A 23,327-nucleotide genomic window follows, 5' to 3' on the forward strand; every position below is an offset into this window, starting at 1 on the left:
GATAATGGGAATAATTGTAACAGTAATTAGCATATGAACAAACATTAAGAATATATAATCTACATAAGATTAGAACTTACTTGATAGAATGTATGTCTTCAGTAAAACTATGTCTAAAGAAAGCCATTCGGCAGTTTTGTAAAAATAGTAGCTGTAATAGTATTAGTTAAATTAAATTTTTATTTTATCTTTTTCACTTTTGGCTCCATCTTAGGTAAATCTAGTAAAGATTTAGCGAAAAGGCATATAAAAGTACGTCATACATGTAATTTACGACACATATTTTGTTCAGAAGAAAATACAACAACAATCAGTAACCTAACCATAAGTAATGATCAGGTTCATGTAAATGAAGAAAGAAAGCCATTCGGCAGTTTTGTAAAAATAGTAGTTTATTTTATATTTTCCGCTTTTGGCTCCATCTTAGATAAATCTAGTAAATATTAAGCGAAAAGGCATATAAAAGTACGTCATACATGTAATTTACGACATATATTTTGTTTGTTCAGAAGAAAATACAACAATAATCAGTAACCTAACTATAAGTAATGATTAGGTTCATGTAAATAAATACAACAATATCAAGATATAAAGAAATCTATTGTGTAATAGGTACTAAACGTAAAAATGTCCGAATTTATAAAGAATAAAAATAAATTGCTGAATCTGAAAGACTGCTCTCGACAACTGTCTGTTTCTCTGGCTTTTTCTCATTCGACTTAATGAGTTGACCGTAACCGTAGAGCAAAATCTTAGTGCCGGACAGCGCATCTCGTATACATATAAGACAATGAATACAATACTAAACTTCTCTAAACGACTTATACCACAACACAACATAGATGTAACAGCGCCAAAATTCTTAAAACCTATCACATCCGAATTAAGTACGCTATCCTAAATTACCAATATTTATTTCTTATGTGAATATGATCTTGACACAAACGTAATGACTTGTAATATCATATGAACTAATATATTCCTCAATTTGACGCGTCACTGACGCGATAATCTGTAGCGACGAATAGCGTCGAATGCCGCGATAAGGAGCTATTTCTTTTAGTTGTGTAAATCCGCAGTAATCGGTTTTATTCAATTTGACGATGCTACATCTAAGTTGTGTCGTACTAGACATATATCATAAATTTTATTTCCAAAATACCGATAGCAACATCGCCGATATAAAAATTCTAATTTCAAGATAATAATCATTTAATTCCATTTCAAAGATCTTCATCTGTTTTGACTCCTGTGAATGGAATAGACTTTACATTTACACGATTGATCATATGTTTATCACTTTTTTTTTATTGAGTGAATTCATAAGTGATAGGTAAAAGTCGTGTTCCTTCTTCACACCTTTCTTTCCTAGAAAGTATGGATAAGTATTAGTGGTCGCCAAGTAGAATATCCCTTCGTTAGTCTTGTTTACATTTAATCCCAAAACATTGGTCACCACAGGTCGCCTGTCGAAGCAGTTTTTGTTTCTCGCTTGTTGCACAGAATCACATTGTATCGCGACAAAGGAATCACGATACCTCAATGCTGTCTTCCAGATCGCATGAGCCCTGACGTGACTACAGAATGATGTGCACATCATCCAAAAGAGCTCCCCCGGTTGATTTTCCCCACCATTTACATAAAAATTAACATGGCCGACAGGAGCCGCCATGCCAAATTCATCGATATTTGTATTAATTGTTTCCACAAAATCAGCATCACTTTTGTCGAGCCTGTCCTCTGGCCCTAGGTTCCTGAAGCAAGCGCCAGCAGGGTCGAGTGCTGTTATTCTAGATATGTTCATTCCAGTTAAGAGTCTATAGTTCTTGGCAATGAAACTAGCCGTATGGGCGCCGAGACTTAAGCCGAGAATTTCCAACTTCTTCGGGTCCAAGCCTTGTGCAGTGAGATCAGCTAACATCTTGGCTGTGTGCATTCCAACGGGACGCATGAATCTCGCAGCTCTGAAAATGAAAAAAAAAAACTTGTATTATAATATTCAATTAGAGTACATAGAACATAGTTGGTAATAGGAAAAAAGAGACAACCCATCCCACGCACCATATATTTCATGCGAAGCATGCAGGTTTCATCATGATAGTTTCCCTTACTGCAGTCACGATGTAAATTCTAAGACAAATTAAGACAAGCGGACAATATTTCAGTTAAGATTAACTTCATATGGATATGTAGTATATCCCAAGGACTTGTTGTAACAAACAGGTCCTCATAATTTTAATTAAACAAAATAGCAGTGAGTCAACTACAGTGAGTGAGTAGGCTACAAAAGTGATAACTGAAAGACAATTGCATGTTGCGGAGATGAGAATGCTGAGAGGAATATAAGGTATTACGCGAATGGATAGAGTAAGGAATGAGTACATAAGAGGAAGTTTGAAAGTGACACCGATAGCCGAGAAGTTATGTGGAAGGCGGCTATCATGGTATGGGCATGTAATGCGGAGGGATGAGGAACACATTGTGAGGAAGGCCTTGAGCATGGATGTGCATGGATATAGAGGTAGAAGACGACCAAGGAAACGATGGATGGATTGTGTGAAAGACGATATGGCTAGAAAGAATGTTACTTGTGAGATGACGTCTGACAAAGAAGTATGGAAGGAGAAGATATGCTGTGCCGACCCCAAATAAAATTGGGATAAGGGCAGGAGGATGATATATATATGCGAGTCAACTTACTGGGGATATTCCACTGTTGTGAACGTATTCGTGTCCAAACGCAGCACGTTATATCCAAAGTTTTCGTACGACGCGGCCATGTTAGAAGCCAACGGGAAAAATGGACTATCCAAAAATCCCCCAACGTACAACATAGTATTCTTCCTAAAGTCTATATTAGGATCTTTGGCGAGTTCATTGGTCTGAAAATAGTTGTACTTACGACGAATTGAACTATTTGAATTTTTCACATATATTCTGAGGTATTTGAGAGTGCCATTATTTATAAATGCTTCTTTGGTTGATCCTGGACCTGAAAAATTATTTAAAATCGAAATCAATTATTTACTTATTTTCCATTAATCTTTTACTTTTCAAACGGTTAAGTCAATATCGCGTGTAACCCAAGTTATGCTACTACACACTAATGCATATCTGCCGATAATTTCAGAGCAGATCTGTCAACAGTGCTGTGTGTGAGATGTTATCCAAAGTATACAATATGGGGCTGCGAAATATAGAGCTGCGTTTTATTTTACTCTTAGTCTGGTGGATAAAAATCGGACACTACTTGAGATATATCGGACAGATTTTGACTGCTTTTCGTAAATTTTTCTAATAATAGAGAAATTTACAGGCTGTGATTTAATTTACATTACTTTTACTATTGCAGAGGTTCATAATTAGTATTTATATGTTTTTAATTTGAATCTTTGTTGAAAACGATTTTGCCTCCTCAAGTGTCGAATATTAAAATGATTGTCCAATATTGTACGATTTCTCGTAACATACGTTGCTTTAATGGAAACTGGTGCACTGGTCCATTCAATCGGAAACAAATCCAAAGTATTATTGTTCCATCCTATAACAACTGATCAGTTTACTTACCCAGGTGAACTATATGGGCAAAAATTATGAAAAAAGTTTTTGAGATAATTTGTTATCATTGAAAACAACTTACAATCTGATAAAAACCCAGCTGGATAGCCCTCGAGCTCCTTCGAACTTTTCATAGCGAAACAACTACCCGCCAAAAGTATCACACACAACAGATTAAAAATCATAATCATTGAAAATTAACTGTCAAAAAAATATTAAGACCTCGTATACACTAAAGGAGCACGTCTGATCCCTCAGAATTTCAATGTCGCTATGTCAAGGATATGTTATCGTCCTTATTAATATTGAGCCCATTATTAAGGGCTCGTAAATATTCATATATTTATTTTAACTTTTTTTACATATAACAGGTGTTATACATATTATATCCTTGACAATATGGAGTAAACTTACCCATTACTGTGAACAACGTTAAAAGCTTCATGCTTTTATTACAATTTATTTATTTTTTAAATATGTGTTAATTTATAGTTAATAGTTATTTCCGCGCTTGAGTTTGCGTAGGTACCTATTTTGAAATAGTTTTAAAAATATTTTTATATGTTGTTTAAAGATTACTATTTTAAGAAACGTATAAAAAGATAATTCCGTAATAATTTTGATTTGCACGCGACATTGGCGAAATACTTTGTGCCTTTTTTGATCGTTCCGCATGGTCCCCTTCATTAATGAGGTGGTGAAGCTTGCTGCGGCGGTCGAGTCAAAGTTGTACACCCTCTTCTCATCCCACCTATCTTGGAAACCACACCCAAGTCTACAAGTGTCCGATGTATGCGCTCCCGCTAGGTAAACCCTATGCTCAACACACCGGAAGCGGAAGCTCGAGTCCACTATCCAGCTTGACTTAGGCCAGGAAGATCACGGGAAGAGAGTCACGGGTAAGCAGGTATGTGCGAATTTTCACAATGTTTGTTGAATTTGAACTAAAATAATGGGTAATAATAATACCCATCAATGTTTGTTTAATGATTTGATAGCCTCGAAGACCTTGGCCAGGTGATGCGGTATCGCACCAGGTGACACGGAAGGGAGTCGGTCGTAAATTAACAATTAATTGAAAACATATATTTAAAAGCAAATTTACACGTGCCCATACCAAGTTAAATATCCATCAATAATGTCTAAAATGGTAATATTATCGTTGGGGTCTGTTTGGGTGACTTCGTCTAATGCAGGCAGCATCATCATTCATCACATTTAACATCCTAGGAAAGTTTTGTAAGTAGTGCCCTAAGAAGTTTACATAATTGCAGATAATTAGGGGACAGATATGATTTTCTTTAAATGATGTGATTGTCGTCATTTATACTTCTATACTAATATTATAAATTTTAAAGTGGTTCTGTCTGTCTGTTTGTCTGTCGCTCTTTCACTAGAAAATCAATGAACAAACAATGAAAATTTGATGAAATTTGGTGTGAAGTTTTGCCTAACACATGATAGCCAGCCGCGGGCGACAAGTAGTTGTAAATAATAATTGAGACATCATTATGACTACATATGTGACTGCATAAATGTGAGGAATGTTTTTATTTTAATTTAATGTCCTTATGTCTACACGCGACTTTGCTATACCACCTCAGACGACATTACGTTGCACATCCACCTCAGCATTTCATCTCCGTTACGTGAAGCTCCTTTGTGTGCCACGATAGTGCTGGCCAGTTAGGTATATGAGACTTTAGTCTCTTACACCTCATTTACGGCTGTAATACTAGCCGGACTTTAGTTCCACTTTAGTTCTAATATTATTCAATCAATTTTGGGCGCATTATAAAATTTTATGCCCCATACTCGAGAATGGTTGAAAGAAACAAAACGTTATGGCGATTGGAGAGAAATTCAAGCCCCTTCTCGTTTTATACCTTTTTAAAAATTAGTTAAATATGTATGGATCCGACAGAAGACATCCTTCAGCTTGTCGTAAGAGGTGTTAAAAGAAAAGGGACCGATATCTTATAACTCGAAATGTTGATATTTATCGTTAATTGGTTATTTAAATGTATTTTACAAATATATAAAATATACATTTATATTAATATGTATTTCTTAACTTTCTTATTGTGACTCCTATGTACACATAGTACTAGGAGTCACACTTTTAAGGAACACACATATGTACAGTCGGGGTAAGAAGAGGTTCGTCACCTTAAGATCTATTTTCGTGTACTTATTATGGATCTGCTTTACCGATCGAAAATGTATGACACTGACTGAAGATATCATATAAACATATAATTTAAATATGGAATGTCTAATTACGCCATTAAAAGATTTCATGTTGATATGAAACTGGGCGTAGAAAAAGATGTTGCACTATTTTGAACCAAGTTATCATATTATGTAAGTTTAATTTTATATGCAGTTGTTGGTTTAGTGCTTTAGTTACAAAAGTTTAAGATTTGATTAAAGAATGAATTTGAAAAATGACGATGGCTTTCTTACTCTGACTGTACATACTTCATATGGATCCTAACTACTTAGATGAAATCACGAGCTAAACCGAGGACTAATATAAAAATTATATACTTTAAATTATATTTCAACTAAGTTTGTCAGGATATAGTCAATCAGTACGTTGTGGTACCAATGATTATATATGATGTCATTAACATATGTCAAATAGTAAATAGTTCTGACAAGAACAGAAAGCACCAAGTGATGCCATTAGTAATATAATTGAAGTCCTGACAATAACGCTTTCCTTCTAAAAATTCTATCTTCAAATCTTCACTTCCGTTGGAATCTCACGCGCACTGTCGCCTAACATGAAAATGTCACTAAAATAAAAAGCGAAGGAAAAGGCGCGAGAGTGAGACAATCTATTCCACGCATCTATCAACGCGCAGAGCTACTAGTGCTTCTTTTAGTATAGGTTTTCTAATTGGTTTAATGTTTTCTTGTAGTTTCATTGGACAATTTCAATTTAAGAATTCAATTATTTTAACTATTTACAATAAAATATTACTCAGCCATTCGTCTTGAAATTATCGAAAAGACGCAAAAACTAGATTAATATGATTTATTTTCTTGTATTTATATTTATTGATTACATGCATAAACACATTAACTTACAAACAGATTACATACATTAGTGCTATTGATATGCAACGGCATCTATGAGAATTAGGATAAACGATACACTATTACAATGAATGTCAAATAAAACGTCGGCGAAAGGCTGCTTCCTCAGACTATCCTAAGAGGCCAGAACTTAAAGTGACAGCCTTCAGTTTGCTACCTGGGTTTTCACATCGATCGATCGATGCAGAAATTTCAAACTGTCAATAAGGCGATGTGGCGTCATGCTGTGGCGGCAGACTCCCTAAGTTGCAACTAAACTAAGTTTTTACAGTGGCTTCCTCCGCTCGCGACTGGCACATGCGGTCCCCGCCTAATGCATTCTCTGAGCATCCAAAGGCGAACTATCCAGATTTATCAGATGCGATGCCTACCTTTGATAGTAGGAGTTCCGATGTATGAAATTAAAACATCCACCGAGACACCTTGCACGCACTAAGTTCGCTTACGCACTTCTATGCGGCCACCTCTACGGTATTGACCTGATACATACAACCTGACGGGCCTCAAACGACACAACTTGGCTTCTTAGATCCCTACCCATTGGGTCAGAATCGTTGACACTGTAGCTGTACCATTGAGGAAATCATCAGGCAAGATGGGCCTCAAGGCGCGTATCCGACTTGATCCGTAGACCAAGCAGGAAGAGCTGTTGCTGAATGTCATATATAGACGAGTGTTCTTTTCAGTTAAGTAACTCCACAAGAAATGGCACTATTTCAATTCAAAAATTTATATGAACATTATAACAAATACAAGGATTTATAAATTAACATATTGTATTTATTCAATCTGTCATCATTGAAAACATTTTATTTTAAACTTAAAATGTATGTCAAATAATTTTGATAATAATTTTATATTGTATGTTGTTTACTGAATAAGTAAACAACATACAATATATTTACATACAAAATTATCTATTTTGGAATTCAAAAGAAGTACACTTATCACAAACATTTCACTTAACAACTTACATAATTTTAAGTTGTAATTCAAAAACTCGCGTTTTTTCAATCAATCAAAGTCCATTCAATGTCAAAGATGTCTTTACCCACTCCTGTCATTTTAATTAATCAAATCACATTTTTATCACGTCTTTTTCATTAAGTGAATTCGTAAGAGATAAATAAAAATCGTGTTCCTTCCTCACACCTTTCCTTCCTAGAAAATATGGCGGCGTGTTAGTGGTGGCCAAGTAGAATATGCCTTCGTTAGTCTTGTTTACATTTAATCCCAAAACATTGGTCACCACAGGTCGCCTGTCGAAGCACTTTTTGTTTCTCGCTTGTTGCACCGAATCACATTGTATCGCGACAAAGGCATCGCGATACCTCAACGCTATCGTCCAAATCGTATGAGCCCGGACGTGACTACAGAATGATGTGCACAGCATCCAAAAAAGCTCTCCCGGTTGATTTTCTCCACCATTTACATAGAAATTAACATGGCCGACAGGAGCCGCCATGCCAAATTCGTCGATATTTGTATTAATTGCTTCAACAAAATCGGCATCACTTTTATCAAGCCTATCCTCTGGCCCCAAGTTCCTGAAGCAAGGGCCAGCAGGATCGAGAGCTGTTATTCTAGATACATTCATTCCAGTTAAAATTCTATAATTCTTGGCAATGAAACTAGCCGTCTGTGCACCGAGACTTAAACCGACAATTTCCAACTTCTTTGGGTCCAAGCCTTGTGCAGTGAGATCAGCTAACATCTTGGCTGTGTGCATTCCAACGGGACGCATAAATCTGGCAGCTCTGAAAATATTAAAAGTAATCTTTTTTTATTGTAATGTACACACAAACATAAATTATCATATAAGAACATACTTGATAAAAGGATTCTTATAATTTCGTACGAAGCATGCAGGTCTCTGCTAGATATTTGATATTACCGCACGCGTGACATAAATTCTAAGGCAAATTAAGCACAATAAAAGTATATTGCGCTTTTCCCATCTTTAGGTATTTATTAGGTAGAGATGAAAACCTCTGATTATTTTTATTTAAACAAATAGCAGAGACAACTTACCGGGGGTATTCCACTGTGGTGAACGTGTTTGTGTCCAATAGTAGAACATTATAGCCTGAGTTTTCATACGCCGCGCCCATGATAGAGGCCAACGGGAAAATTGGACTATCCAGGAACCCCCCCACATACAACATAGTATTCTTCTTAAAGTCTATATCTGGATCTTTAGCGAGTTCATTGGTCTGAAAGTAGTTGTACTTACGAAGACCAGAACTACTTGAATTTTGTACGAATATTCTGAGGTGTTTAAGAGTACTATTACTTATAAATGCTTCTTTGGTTGATCCTGGACCTGAAAGAATATATTCAATTACTTCATTATCATCATACATTAAATCATTAAATCATTTCAGATGGTAAAAATTGATACGTATGAACGCTATACGAACGCAAAGATAATATTCCTGTTTATAGCAAAAGATATTCTAGTCTTAGTGTAAATCTGGTGACACGGAGTACTTGGATGTAAGCTTTATTCCCTACTTGGTTAGGAGACATCAAAAATAAGATTTTATAATTATAAACATGGCTATTTTTATTTTTACAGTTACTTGAAACATATTTACTTTGTTTTTTATTTTTATTTGATGGCGCCAGTCTCGTGAACAAGACATTCGTAGATAATGTCGAAATATCGAGCTTCACTAAAAGAAAACAAAAAACATGGTAAATATCCCGTTTTAAGTAACTATGGCATCAAAAATGGTCATTTTTAAAACAATACAAATTTCAATAAAAATTGAAATATTGATTTTAGGAATATGTCGGAAGGAAGTGCGTTTCCATGAACGGGTTAAAACTATTTATTTTGCGATACCAAATCCGTTTCAAGGGTGAACGCCAACCTAAGATATATACTATCTGTAGAATCTTACTCATATCATAATATGACTCAGATTCCACAGATAATGTTACGAGAGGATGAGATTATTTACTTTTTGCAAAAAACAAATTGATCTCGAATATCTAAGACCCCTTTTTATCACTCGTGGTTATCTAGATTGACAATCAAAGATATAGCTATATCGAAAAAGAATAAATAGAAGAAAATTCTTCTAACTTAACGAAAAATCTATTCCAGTATCTATGTTTCCTTGGCTTTGAAGATTATTTCAAGCAAGCGCATTCCACCCGAAGACTAAGATATTAATTAAAAACAAATATTTGCTAGTTTTTTATGTATTCTTAATTCAAAACTTAAAAATTTAAATCAGCAAAGGTTTTCTTTTAGAACAAATTCGAAAATCACCGGGAATACGACCGTGAAATTTCTGGATCTGATATGCGATATTGACAATAATCATTACAAAATTTGTAGGATACACGTATCAAAATGGCATATCACGAATACTTTAATGTTGTCTTAGATTTTCGCGATTATTACACATTGAAATAAAACTAGCTATAACGGATTTGAATCGCGTATATTAATTATTGTTAACATCCCGACGTTTCGAGCACTTTACAGCGTTCGTGGTCACGGATAGACTGATCAGAGGTTTTATTTCAACGACTACTTTAACATACGCACTACTTTAGTTAATGGTTGGTTTGCATTTTGTGTAGTACTTGTTGAAATTTAAAGATAATAAGACGGATGATTCTTTTGAAACAAGATGACAACAAAAAAGGTTTAATGATATTTGATATGAAGATTTAAATTTGGAATATCATTGTTTAGATCCATGACGCATCACCGTATTACGATAATCACTTATAACATAAAAAAATATAGCAAAGGATGTTTGTCATTATATATCTGCTATAGTATGCATATTATAGCAGATTTATGTTAATTTTTTTAGTAGTATAATCAAAATTATTTGGAATGGTATTCGTATCATAATCTATTTTTAATGTATGTATAAAAAAAGCGTTATCAAGTTCTATAAATTTATAAATAGTCAATTTCTTTTTGAATAAACTTATTGCATCGTTCGACTAACAAAATTCTTATTCCAAGATCATTTATAGAACGATAATTTTCATAATAAAGTGGGTAATTGTTAAAATTGTTATCATTCTTAACTGCAGTCTATTGTCCATTACGAAAAGTTACAATGTCTATAGAGGCAAAATAAAAAACCTGATGGGCGATGTCACTGTAGGAAATATTAACCATTCTATGGAATGGCACCAAAACCATTCTTTTGATAGCATCAATGGATCATTAACCCTGAGAACTAAGATGTTGTGTTCCTTATAACTGTTGTCTGGAAGACAACAAAACCAAATATTGCTGTTTTATAGTAGAATATCTGTGTATGTTTCTTACCCAGAATAGCTTACAAAACGTCCTGTAGCTAAGGCGCATTGACGATTTACAAATCTCTAATCTCTCTCAATGTATAAATATTAATACGCATTGATGAACACTACCGATCAGTTGGCCCGTATGCTCTTTTGACTATACCATAAAAAACGACATTTAAATTTAGACCTAAAGTAAAACCACTTAGATCACTTTCAAGTTTCATTAGGATGATTATACCAGTGACCCGTCCCGGCTTCGCACGGGTGCAGTACTGATACTAAATATACTACAGAACTTGTTTATGGATGTCATTACATTACAAATTTCTAAAATTATCAGTATTTCTTTACTACATTGTCCATGTATTATAAACAAAAACATTTCTCTCGAATCACTCTATCTATTAAAAACACCGCATCAAAATCCGTTTCGTAGTTTTAAAGATTTTTTACATAGCGATATAGGGACAGAGAAAGCGACTTTGTTTTATACTATAAATAAATAATAAATAAATATGAGACAACATCACATACATTACTCTGATCCCAATGTAAGTAGCTGAAGTACTTGTGTTGTGGAAATCAGAAGTAACGACGGTACCACAAACACCTAGACCCAAGACAACATAGAAAACTAATGGTAATCTACATCGAATGGGCCGGGAATCGAACCCGGGACCTCAGACTTGCGTACCCATGAAAACCGGTGTACACACCACTCGACCATAGAGGTCGTCAACTATGTAGTGATGCTGGCGACGTGAGTATGACGTGGAAGAGATGACAGTCCAAAAAGTGATATTTTACGATATATAAAGAGAAAGATATTACGACCGTGAACCACTAGACTTATATTTTCAATATCATCAATCTGATAAAGACTACAAGCCTTACTTGTTATATATAACGGCGGAGGGCCATCACCACAGTTATAATTCATGGTTTCCTTTGTGGGCGTCTATCGGTGGGTGACGTAGGATCAAGAAAACACACTTGTACAATCAACCACAGTATAATCACTCAGTAACACAGTTTAAGTAGGTAACCGGAATGCGCGATGGTTCTGTGACCGCACGCGCCGAACGCTCGGAGAGTAGTGATGTCCGACGTTCCCCTCTGGCGCATGCTTACACAAACTCCATCGAGTGCCACTACGTGGCGCTGGCGTTCCGGAAACGATTCCATAACGTAGTCTCGTGGTAGTGGTATACGTTCCACTAGATGGCGTTGACCGAAATAATTAACCCGGTTGCGACACGGCCATCCTGCTTGCACACGCCCACGTGTGATTGTTAACCTGCCGACAAAACATACCACAGAAAACCTTGTTCTGCTCGGCCACTTCTGACATTACATACACATTGGATAAATAAAGAAACTCTTAGACCACTACAGTTTAATTTCTATTAACAACTCAGCTTCAACTCTACTTTAAAACAATATCGAACAATAGGAATTAAAAATAATCAAAATTACAATCACAGTCAAGATCACCACGCCAGGCCAGATACCACAGTCATTTTATTCCTCATTAACACTATACTGCAACATTATCTTTAAAGTTTACAAAACTCTACGAGTAAAAACCTCTAGCGCCACGGCTCTCTAGCCGACTGGCAATCACATTGCCCTGCCGCATCCACCGCGTGGATCGAAACCTTGCATATGCCCATGTGTATCACCCCGTGACTACACACCATTGTGGTCTCTCTTAGACCCCGACCTCCGCCTGAGTTAAACGCGCACCGCGCACCCACGGTCTACTTGAGTTGCCTCAAGAGATGCCGACTTCTACCGGGCTACGACTACGTAATAACTACAGGTACGGTCGAACACAATACGGCCGCTAGCACCCCTTACTCGTCTACACACATTAAGCTTACTCGTCTATACCGTTACAGCTATCATCAACATCGACTGGTAAATGACCTGCTGGCATCTTTCTCAACCTATCGTGTGCATATTTGTACGTACGCTTTGAATTTAAAGCCTTTAACATGTAACGATCACCATCCAAAACCTTAATCACCTTAAACGGACCTTTATACTTCGGGTCTAACTTTGTTTGGTTCCGTTCTTCGTTTTCTAACAATACAAAGTCACCTACTGCAAAATTCTTAATTTTAGCCTTTGTTTTATCAAATCGAGCCTTATCATATTCCGCACCTTGTGTTATATTCTCAGCCGCGCGATCGCGAATTTCGTTCAAATCAACATCGGTCTCTATTTCGCTACACATCAATGACAACGGTCTTGCAACTTTCCCGATTAAAAGTTCAAGTGGAGAAGCTTTTGTAACTCTATTCATTGTACAATTTATTGCTAGTTGAACCTCGCCTATAGTATCCTGCCACGATTTATCACCGCTTGTTTCTACTGCAGTTAACATTGATTTAAGAACACTCATAACTCTCTCTACTTGCCCGTTGGCACGAGATGAACCGGTCGCTATCAGATGTAAGTCAATATTTTTACTAACACAAAAATCACGAAATTCCTTACTCGAAAAACAACGTCCTTGGTCAGCTATTATGCGACTTGGAGCACCAAATAGAGCTGTACTTTTAGTTACGGCTTGAATGCTACTTTTAGAGTCAATGTTTGTCGAATGAAAGAGCAATACATACTTCGTAAACGCATCTATTAACACGAAAATGTATTCTTTTTTATCGTTTTTGCCGCTAAGTTTACCCGTCGCGTCTATGTGAACCGTATGCCATGGCGTCGTTACTTTAGGTATTGAATGCAATTCGGCTTGAACTTTACCAGAATGCGATTTCGCTACTTTACATGTAACGCAATTATCAATGAATTTTCTAACATACTGAGACATTCCCGGAAACCAATAATAATGAAATAGTTTTTCAGTAGTCTTTTCGGCACCAAGATGAACAATAGCGTCGTGAAAGTTATTAACTACGGACCATCTGATAGCACGAGGTAAATATGGTAAACTCTTAGTTCTACCGTTGCGCTGTATTTTTCGATGTAATATACCCGACCGTAACACATAAGTTTTCGCTAATTGTTCATCTAAACGATTTTCTTCTAAGTCAGTAATTATTTTTGAAATCTCAGTGTCGCGCTGTTGTTCTGCTTGGAGCCAGTTAGAGGAAAGCTCTGTTACGTCAACGCATTTTGGACTAACACGATCTATTGCTTTTGAATCAAGTGACAAAGGATTTCGCGAGAAGAAGTCTACATGCGACATACGTTTTCTCTCTCTGTATACGACATCAAAATCAAATGATTGTAGAAAGGACTACCATCTATGCGCCCGAGGAGTGAGTTCCTTTTTCGTTTGAGAAGATTTTAATGAAGTACAATCAGTAAAGACGGTAAACTTTTTGCCATGAAGATATTGCCTAAAATGCTTGATCGAATTTACAACAGCGAGAGTTTCAAGATCGTACGAGTGATACTGGCTTTCTGCTGGAGATGTTCTTTTACTGTAATAAGCTACTACACTACGTTTATTATCTTTGACTTGAAATAAGATTGCTCCATAACCTAAACTACTCGCGTCTGTATGCAACTCTACTGGAAGCTCGGGGTCATAGATCGATAATATAGGGTCACTCGTTAGAACAGAAATTACTTTTTGACGAATGACTTCATGTTCAGGTTTCCAATTTAATTCGCCTTTCAATGAAGTTAATCGGTGCAAGGGAGCCATTATTTTAGAGAAATCTTTAATAAATTGTCGAAAATAAGACGCTAAACCTATAAACTGTCGTAGTTGAGTCACCGTTTCAGGGGGCGGTAAAGCAGTTAAGGCCTCTACCTTTCTACGATTGGGTTTAATCTGACCGGACTCTACTTCGAATCCCAAGAACTCTACCTTCGTCTTGAGGAAGGAGCACTTCTTGAGGTTCAAAGAGAAACCAGCTTTAGTCAAAACTTCCAATACAGTGTAAAGTCTCTGTAAACCTAACTCTACGTCGGGTGAAACTATCAAAATGTCATCGACATAAACAATCACGTAATCATGAGCTAGATCACCTAGAGCGTTCATAATAGCCCGTTGGAATACTGAGATAGCGTTCTTTAAGCCAAAAGGCATGGTTAAAAACTCATATTGTCCGTCATTTGTTATAAAAGCAGTCATTTCTATGGAATCTTCACTAACCGGAATTAAATGAAAACCACTGGTAAATCTAATTTAGAAAAATATTTGGCACCGTGAAGTCGCGCAATTTGGTCAGAAATAAGAGGGAGCGGGTAACGATCGGAGACGGTGTTACTGTTAAGCTCGCGGTAGTCTATACACATACGATCGGAGCCGTCATGTTTCTTTACTAGCAGTGCCGGACTCGCGAATAGAGAACAACTAGGCCTAATGATATTAGCTTCTAATAACTCTTTTACACGTTCGCGTACAATACTACGTTCTTCTGTTAACATTCTATACGGTCGCCGCTGCACCGTTCGATTCGAATCAATTAATTTAATCTTAAGCTTGCCTGTGTTTACACACGTTGTAGGTAAACCGGTAATAAAATACTCAGAAAACTGATTAAGCACGTCCAATAGTTTAGATTTGTGTTCACCGGACACACCTGTCGTAATAAAATCTAATCGTAATGTATTATCACTATTTTGACTGATCGAATTTACACAACAAACCTTAGTGAACGAAAGCTCGGTAGCTGTCATATTTACCGCGAAACCACGATTTAAAATCTCACGGCCTAACATAACGTTACTTTGCAGATAGCTGTCAGGTAAAACATGTAATAATATTTCTAGAGGGTGACCGTTAATCACAATACAACATAAAATCTGCTCTGTACTGAATGCTTGTGTTTTACCAATACCAGTCATAGCAACAACATTATAGTGGCGCTTGCCACTGAACTTTGATGAAAAACTGTCTTTAACTAGCGAGCATTCAGCACCAGAATCATATGTAAACTGAATTAATTCACCTTTGTGTATTAATGTCCCGGACGGTGGCTGCACCGTGCAGATGTCGACGCGTCGCTCGCCGCCGTGTGCGCCGCCGATGGCGGGCCCGCTGCCGCCGTGGCTGCTGCTGTTGCACCGCGCGGCGATGTGACCCGGCTTGCCACATTTAAAGCAAACCAAGGTCTTGGCTGCCGGCTGCTGCGATGCTTGACTCGATGATGTTGTAGGTGTAGGCCGTCCTCTCGTGTCAATCGTTTTACTTCTACATTCAATTCGCTTATGACCACTTTTGCCACAATTATAACACTGAACTTGGGTCATCCTCGCTCGCTTCATGTCAGTTGTATTTGACAGCTCACTGGTGGTGTTTATTTTGCGCTTGAGATGTGAAAAAGCACTCAGTTCTTGTTGTAATTTTTCTCTTGACGTAATGTTCGTAGTAAATGCCATGCGCTGAAGTCGCGGCTCGAACTGTGACAAGTGAGCGAGTACTGTTGCTACGGCGATTTCTTCTTTGTTTACGTCTTTCCATCGGTTGGTCAGCGACGAAATTAATCGACTTGCAAATGCGGGTAGTGTTTCTTTTTCACTTGGTTTCTCAGCACTCATCTTAATGAGGGTACCCGCCAATGTTTCGGTCGAAATAAATCGTGTTGCGAAGAGAGCTTTGAATTCAACCCACGTGATACCCTCATAGGCTATTTGAGATAACCAAGTTGATGCTTCACCTTTTAGCGCCTTGCTGACCGCCAAAACAAGTCGACCGCCGCTTGGAGGATTTTTGGCGAAACACAAGTCAGCCGTCGAACACCAGGATCTTGCATCAGCATCCTTTTTGTCAGGATCGAATGCTGGTAGTTCTTCATGGTGGGCCGGCTTAGATGATTGCAGGGCCTCAATCAATGCTCGCATGTTCTGGTTTTGTTGCTCGAACATTGCACGCCAGATGTTCTCATTGTTTTGATCCAACGCTGATCCCGCTTCTGATGACGGCGGAGGGCCATCACCACAGTTATAATTCATGGTTTCCTTTGTGGGCGTCTATCGGTGGGTGACGTAGGATCAAGAAAACACACTTGTACAATCAACCACAGTATAATCACTCAGTAACACAGTTTAAGTAGGTAACCGGAATGCGCGATGGTTCTGTGACCGCACGCGCCGAACGCTCGGAGAGTAGTGATGTCCGACGTTCCCCTCTGGCGCATGCTTACACAAACTCCATCGAGTGCCACTACGTGGCGCTGGCGTTCCGGAAACGATTCCATAACGTAGTCTCGTGGTAGTGGTATACGTTCCACTAGATGGCGTTGACCGAAATAATTAACCCGGTTGCGACATATATATTATTCTAAACTTCGATACAGTGATAACATATATATACATTGTTTATTCGCATCAAAATAAACTACATAGTAATTTTCGCATCATTGTCCGTTAACAAACAATGGCGTTACAGCTATGCAGTCGACACTAATCGTTTGAAAAAGAAAATACACAGACTTTGTTAAGATTTATATGATTAAGCATTGACACGTAAGTAATCGTAGAACGTGCTCTTGTAATAAATAAGATCAAAAATGAAATTGAAACAATTTTATATTGGAAAATCTCCTTATAATTTTAATACTTCATAATAATTACCTATTTTCATTATGAAAATTATCGTTCTATAAATGATAAGTTAATCGTGGAATAAGAATTATGTTTCATAAGTTGAACATCGATAGGAAGTTTGTTTGTGTAGTCGGGGTAAGAAGAGTTTCGTCACCTTAAGATCGATTTTCGTGTGCTCATTATGAGCGGTAATCTGCTTTACCGATTGAGAATGACATATTGCGTCGCAATGATTTGATTTTTAGTTTCAAAAGGTACTAAGAGTTAAAGACTTGATAAAGGAATTAATTTGAAAACTGACGAACTTTTTCTCACTATGTACAAAATCGGGCTCATTATTATATTTCCAGTATAATCATGTAACTCCTTTTTTATTTCACTCGTGTAGTGTTGAAAAATGACTTAAAATAATATAATAACAATGTATAATATGCTAGAAACGCCTACATTTTGATAAAACATGTCACTTTCTGACATTTAGTGATCGTGCTCTGCGGTGACTCACGCACTCAGAATAAACTTATTGTCATAGAATCTCTCCAAAATATATATTGAAGCAAAAGTTATTGTACTTCAAATATTTTTACATTCCAGTATACTTTGTTGGTGCTAGAAAAAAGGCCTTCTCTCCATTTTGAAAAGACTTCAGCGCTTAATCTTGGTGGATACATATGACAGATTCTCATCCGCTCAATGCAGGTTTCCTCACGATGTTTTCCATTACCGTCGATATGAACTATAAATACAAATTGAGCACATGCATTATCGATTAAGTTCACATTTTGTAACTACTGGACCATCGGTACTAAAATATACCCTCAAAAGTAACTATATCTGAAAGTTGTAGACTAAAAATTATATTATTACCAACGCTCTGTACGCGTCGTATCTTTAACTAAGGAAAATACATCGTAATTTATATTAGGGTAAAAAATTACTTAAAAGTAAGATACTAATAATTGAGTTAAATACGTTTATGACATAAATTAAATATATTATACTGTAAAATTTACTGCAAGTAGATTTTATAATATCGATAAGGGAAATGGGGAACTGATGGTAAATTGTCTCCTATTCCAGCCTTCCAAACTATAATATAAACACTTTTAACTTGCAAATACCCTAAACTAATTGATTACCCTATTATCAATAACTTTTGCACTGTAAGAAATTTATAAAGTGGGAAAGTGAATAGTCCAACAATAGAACATAACCCAAAGGCTTTGCTGTAATTGACTGGTTCTATTATACGTCAAATTAAAAACCAATCCAAAGTTCCATTAATAGACCCTAAATCAGCTGATCAATGTTACCAGGCGAACCAATACGAGTCCATGGTCTAAAAAGTAAAATATACTATTAGTTTTTGAGTAAAATTTTATCATTAAAAACAACTTACAATCAGCTAAAAATCCAGCTGGATAGCCCTCGAGCTCCTTCGAACTTTTGACAGCTAAACAACTACCCGCCAAAAGTAACGCACACAACAGATTAAAAATCATATTCACGGAAAATTAACTGTCAATATAAAATATTAAGGTCTCGTGTACACTAGAGGAGCACGTCTGATCCCTCACAATGTCAATGTCCTAGTGTTTATGATCTGTTATCGTCCTTTAAATTTACTCTGAAAAACGTTTCCACAGATAGACGTCTAACGACGAATGTATTGTCTTCGTAAAGATAACTAAATATTAAAATGTTAAATGTATATATATTTATTTCAATCTTTTGTTGTTATTTTAATCGGCTTATTGCGCCACTAATACTTAAATATAATGTAATATTTTCAGGCATTTAAAGTTTTAATTATATGTCATAAGGATTTTGTTAATATTGTCAATATCTGTATGATAAAGAGATGTACAAAAATAAATGTCGCTTGATATGGAGTGAAATTACCCATTATTCAGAAAAAAACCGTTGAAAGATTGACATAATACAATAATACATTTTGAGCAATTTTGGTTATGAATATAGGTTGATTTAGCGTTAAAAAAAGTAATGCGTCAATCTAATTGTCATATTCTAGGATACCTCAAACTCGTCCGATATTTATATCATGTTATAATATAACAAAGAACAATGTATTCAACGATAACTAGATAATAATTTTTACAATGGAAACGCGCACTATGTTCTAACCCTAAGTGTCGTTTAAGCCTCAGTGACGCTACAGTTTTTCTCTTCCCGTTGTTTCAAGGCCAGGCATTATATTTTGCCACACAGGTTAACTACATAATAAAGGCCATGAATTCTCTTATTAATAATGTTTATAGTTATACAAAGAAATAACATATTTTCCTGTCATTTTGTTATAACTACAAAACAAACTAGTTAAAATATATCTATAAGAACAAATATAATAAATAAAGTTCTACCTTATAGTGCGATAGAAACAACCTTTGTTTAAAGGACATCGCACACTTTACAAGGCAATCTCAATACTATTACCTAATATTTCCATGAAATCTTGATTATAAAAAGAACACAACTAATTAAACAAACAGATAAATAGCTTGATATATAAAATAGGTTTGAAGTTTACAACTTTGTACCTACAAACAATTCAGTTCAACAACAATTCAGTGGTGTAACCACGAGAACCGGTGTACACACTACTCGACCACGTCGTCGGACTTAGGATTACAATAATTAAATAATATATAACACTAAAATATATTTAAAACTGGAGCGTCAAAACACTTGTTATATAAAGTAAAGTGTACATACATTGACAATACATAAATATAAACAGTGAATACGTCTTCATTTTAGACAGCTTAGTTTTTCAGCATTGTATTCTTCTTGGGGAGCTTACGAATGAAGCTACCTCGTGCATTTAAATAACGCGCGAAAACGCTACTTGGACAATATAGTGCTGCAATGGGGTCGGTGACGTCACTTTGCTGTATTTTAATCTGTGGTACATTAGTAGAAAAGCAAGGTTTACAACAAAGTGACTTCATAATAAGCCCGGCCAATGAAAAAATGCATTTTTATTTATTGATTTTTGAATAAATTTAGTATTATTTTCAAGTTTCGTTAGAAAATAACCACTTTTAAACTAAACACTTAATAACACTAACACTTAATATACACTGATTACAATAATTTACAATTTATTTTTCGCATTGTCAAATAGCCTATTGATTCAGAAATAAATAAATATGTGGAAATTTTCAACGGCACTAATACTATGAGTATAATTGATTTTGCAAGAAATGTCACATCACGTAATAATTAATACCATGTTCTATTTATGTTCTTCGTGTATAAAGTGAACTACGTACGCTCATAAACTATTTTTTTTTTAAAGTAACATGCGATCTGGTTGCGTCTTTGCTGTGTGCAAGAATAAAATAAGATTGTAAGGATAAATTGTTGAACGTATTTTAAAATGCCCTAAGTGCGAATTCAATTGGATTATTAGCCACTTGAATAGAAAAGAAGTATTTTTATTATACACACTAGTGTATATACTCGCCCGCAGCTTCGCACGCGTGTTAGTTGTCATGTGTTAGACAATAAAAGTAGCTATGTCCTTTCTCGGAGTTCTAGATTTCTTTCTTCTAAATTTCATCAAATTCGGTTCAACGGTTTGGTCGTGAAAGAGCAACGGTCAGATAGGCAGAGTTACTTTCACATTTATATTAATATAGATATACTAATGAACTTAAAGCAATTCTCGGTGAGTCTGATTCACTCAGTAGAATAATTCATGTCAGTTATTCTACTGAGTGAATCAGATCGACCGACAAAGCGCCCAACAGTATTGCTTTTTAATTCATTCTTAAAAAAACTGTTCATGTTACTACAATATCTAAACAAAAGACACACATCCAGATCAACTAAGTTAAACTTGTGACGTCACAGTATATTAACAACAGCATAATGTCTATACACAAAAGTATTGATAACTTTGAAGAAATACAACGGAGACAAAATTGTTTATACACGAGAAGTAAAGACAAATTTCCGTCCAAATGTTTGCTTAGTCATTTCATCCTTTCTTGGGCAAGGTATTAACTTTAGCTAATTACGTCATGAATAAAATCAGCCTTATATTAGTTATATAGGTTTACATTTAATAAAAGATATAGATGCAAAAAAAGTATATTTTATACTAGTATGGCTTTACATTAATTTTTTTAATAACTATATCAAATGACCTAATTGATTGCATTTTATTTAATTACTTTCTCTAATGTATCTCTATACTCGTACTACATCTTGTGTTGCTTTAAATTAATCTAAAATATATTTTTGTTTTGAATTTTTGTTATCATGAACAGACCTATTTATCAGATATATTATCTATCAGAGTTATTGAATTCATTCCGTATACAATTGCATCTTAAGTTCGTTTAATTTAATCAGTATTAGAGTATCATTAAAATAAAATAAAAAAAACTGATACAACTTTGTCAAAAACAAAGTCAAAGTCAAAAATCTACCACCGGTTCCGATCAGACCTCGGAAATAGCACCTCGGACCTGAGACGAACCGGCGAAAGAAACTCAGCGCAACATAGCAATAAAGATATGTATAAGTAAGCCAATATGTATAAGTAATCAAAACAGTTCATATTCAGTTGATCATTTTGTTATTATTAATTCTTGATTATAAAATAATAAAACTGTACTTTCTTACGTTATAAAAATTAATAATGATTGTCATAAACAAACAGACATAAAATTTATCGAGCAAAATCAAAACGCCAATTAATGTCAAAAGTCAAAACATACCGCCATTACTCTTTTGTCAATGACAGGAGTAAAGTTCATTATATAATAATAATTAATTACAATTATTATTGGTAATTTTATACAATGTATTTATAATATTTATTTATTGTATTTTTATTATTTCAAATTCTAGCTAAGTATGTGAAGGTAAATAAAAACTACATTAAATATGTAAATAAAATAAAATTTTAAAATGATATAATACATTTTTTTTAAATGAAACAAATCATTACACCTCATCAACAACAAACAGCAAATCGTAACAAATCATTATAGCAACAAAAATATATTCCGTTGCAGGCAAATTATTATTTACAATAATTTTACTGTGTTATAAGTTCTGACTTTCACACGTACTAATATAGCATGGTGTTGAATCTTAGATATTCTACAGCTAAACAACAGTACGCAGTATTGTTGTGTTCGTTCGTTGTGTTATGACGATATAAGGAATAGTTAATATTTCTTACAGCATCATTGTCTATTTGTGATGGTGACCACTTACCATCAGGTGGCCCATATGCTCGTCCGCCAAACTATTCCAAAAAAAAAGAATACTAAAATCCCATAGATAATCATGAGGTTTCTTACGTAATAGGACGTATTCTAAAAAATAATAAATAAATATGCCCTAAAAGAGCTCTACATAATATATGTATATACTTGGTGGTAGAGATCTTGTAGGTCTGGGTACCACTGATCAGTGATCATATATTTTACTGCCAAGTAGCAATACTTATGTGTAACTACAGACTCAAGGGATGGAACGAAGGGATGTTCGTCTTAATTCCCACGGTTGTTAGCGCATTGCCGATGTAAGGAATACTTAAATTTTATTACGATGCCAATTGCTATGGATGAAATAAAGAAGTCCTCAAGATCACGTGATATATGAAACTAAATACTACATAAAATATCTACTTACATTCTTCATTAGCCCCGAATAAATCGAAAATTGTGTTAATAAGATTCACGTCACTGCCGTTTTTCGAATCCAGATTAATTATATCAGCGTTTACAACTAAAAAAATTTTAAGGATGAATAGTGCAATCATTTTTGCAAACACACGCTATCGTGTAGTTTTGTGGAAGTTATGTACTTTTATC

The 23,327-nt window shown here is 35.4% G+C and overlaps 2 protein-coding genes across 3 annotated transcripts; both read right to left on the reverse strand.

Annotated features, from left to right (window-relative positions):
* Positions 1-1,285: 1,285 nt before the first annotated feature.
* On the reverse strand, positions 1,286-3,692 carry LOC124536395 (lipase member H-like). Its single transcript, XM_047112927.1, has 3 exons — positions 3,641-3,692; positions 2,701-2,992; positions 1,286-1,964 (listed from the first exon to the last, which is right to left on the reverse strand). Exons 1-3 carry the CDS (start codon positions 3,690-3,692, stop codon positions 1,286-1,288), a joined length of 1,023 nt encoding a protein of 340 aa, XP_046968883.1.
* Positions 3,693-7,686: 3,994 nt separating this feature from the next.
* LOC124536448 (lipase member H-like) lies at positions 7,687-23,327 on the reverse strand. Of its 2 annotated transcripts, none has more exons than XM_047112993.1 (3): positions 18,872-19,059; positions 8,695-8,986; positions 7,687-8,420 (listed from the first exon to the last, which is right to left on the reverse strand). In XM_047112993.1, exons 1-3 carry the CDS (start codon positions 18,972-18,974, stop codon positions 7,742-7,744), a joined length of 1,074 nt encoding a protein of 357 aa, XP_046968949.1. In that variant the 5' UTR covers positions 18,975-19,059; the 3' UTR covers positions 7,687-7,741. The 2 variants fall into 2 exon arrangements, with proteins under 2 accessions (XP_046968949.1, XP_046968948.1); XM_047112992.1 differs by lacking the exon at positions 18,872-19,059 and adding an exon at positions 23,146-23,327 and having other exon boundaries at positions 7,688-8,420.

Source organism: Vanessa cardui, chromosome 16, assembly GCF_905220365.1.
Source record: "Vanessa cardui chromosome 16, ilVanCard2.1, whole genome shotgun sequence".
Taxonomy (NCBI): Eukaryota; Metazoa; Arthropoda; class Insecta; order Lepidoptera; family Nymphalidae; genus Vanessa; species Vanessa cardui.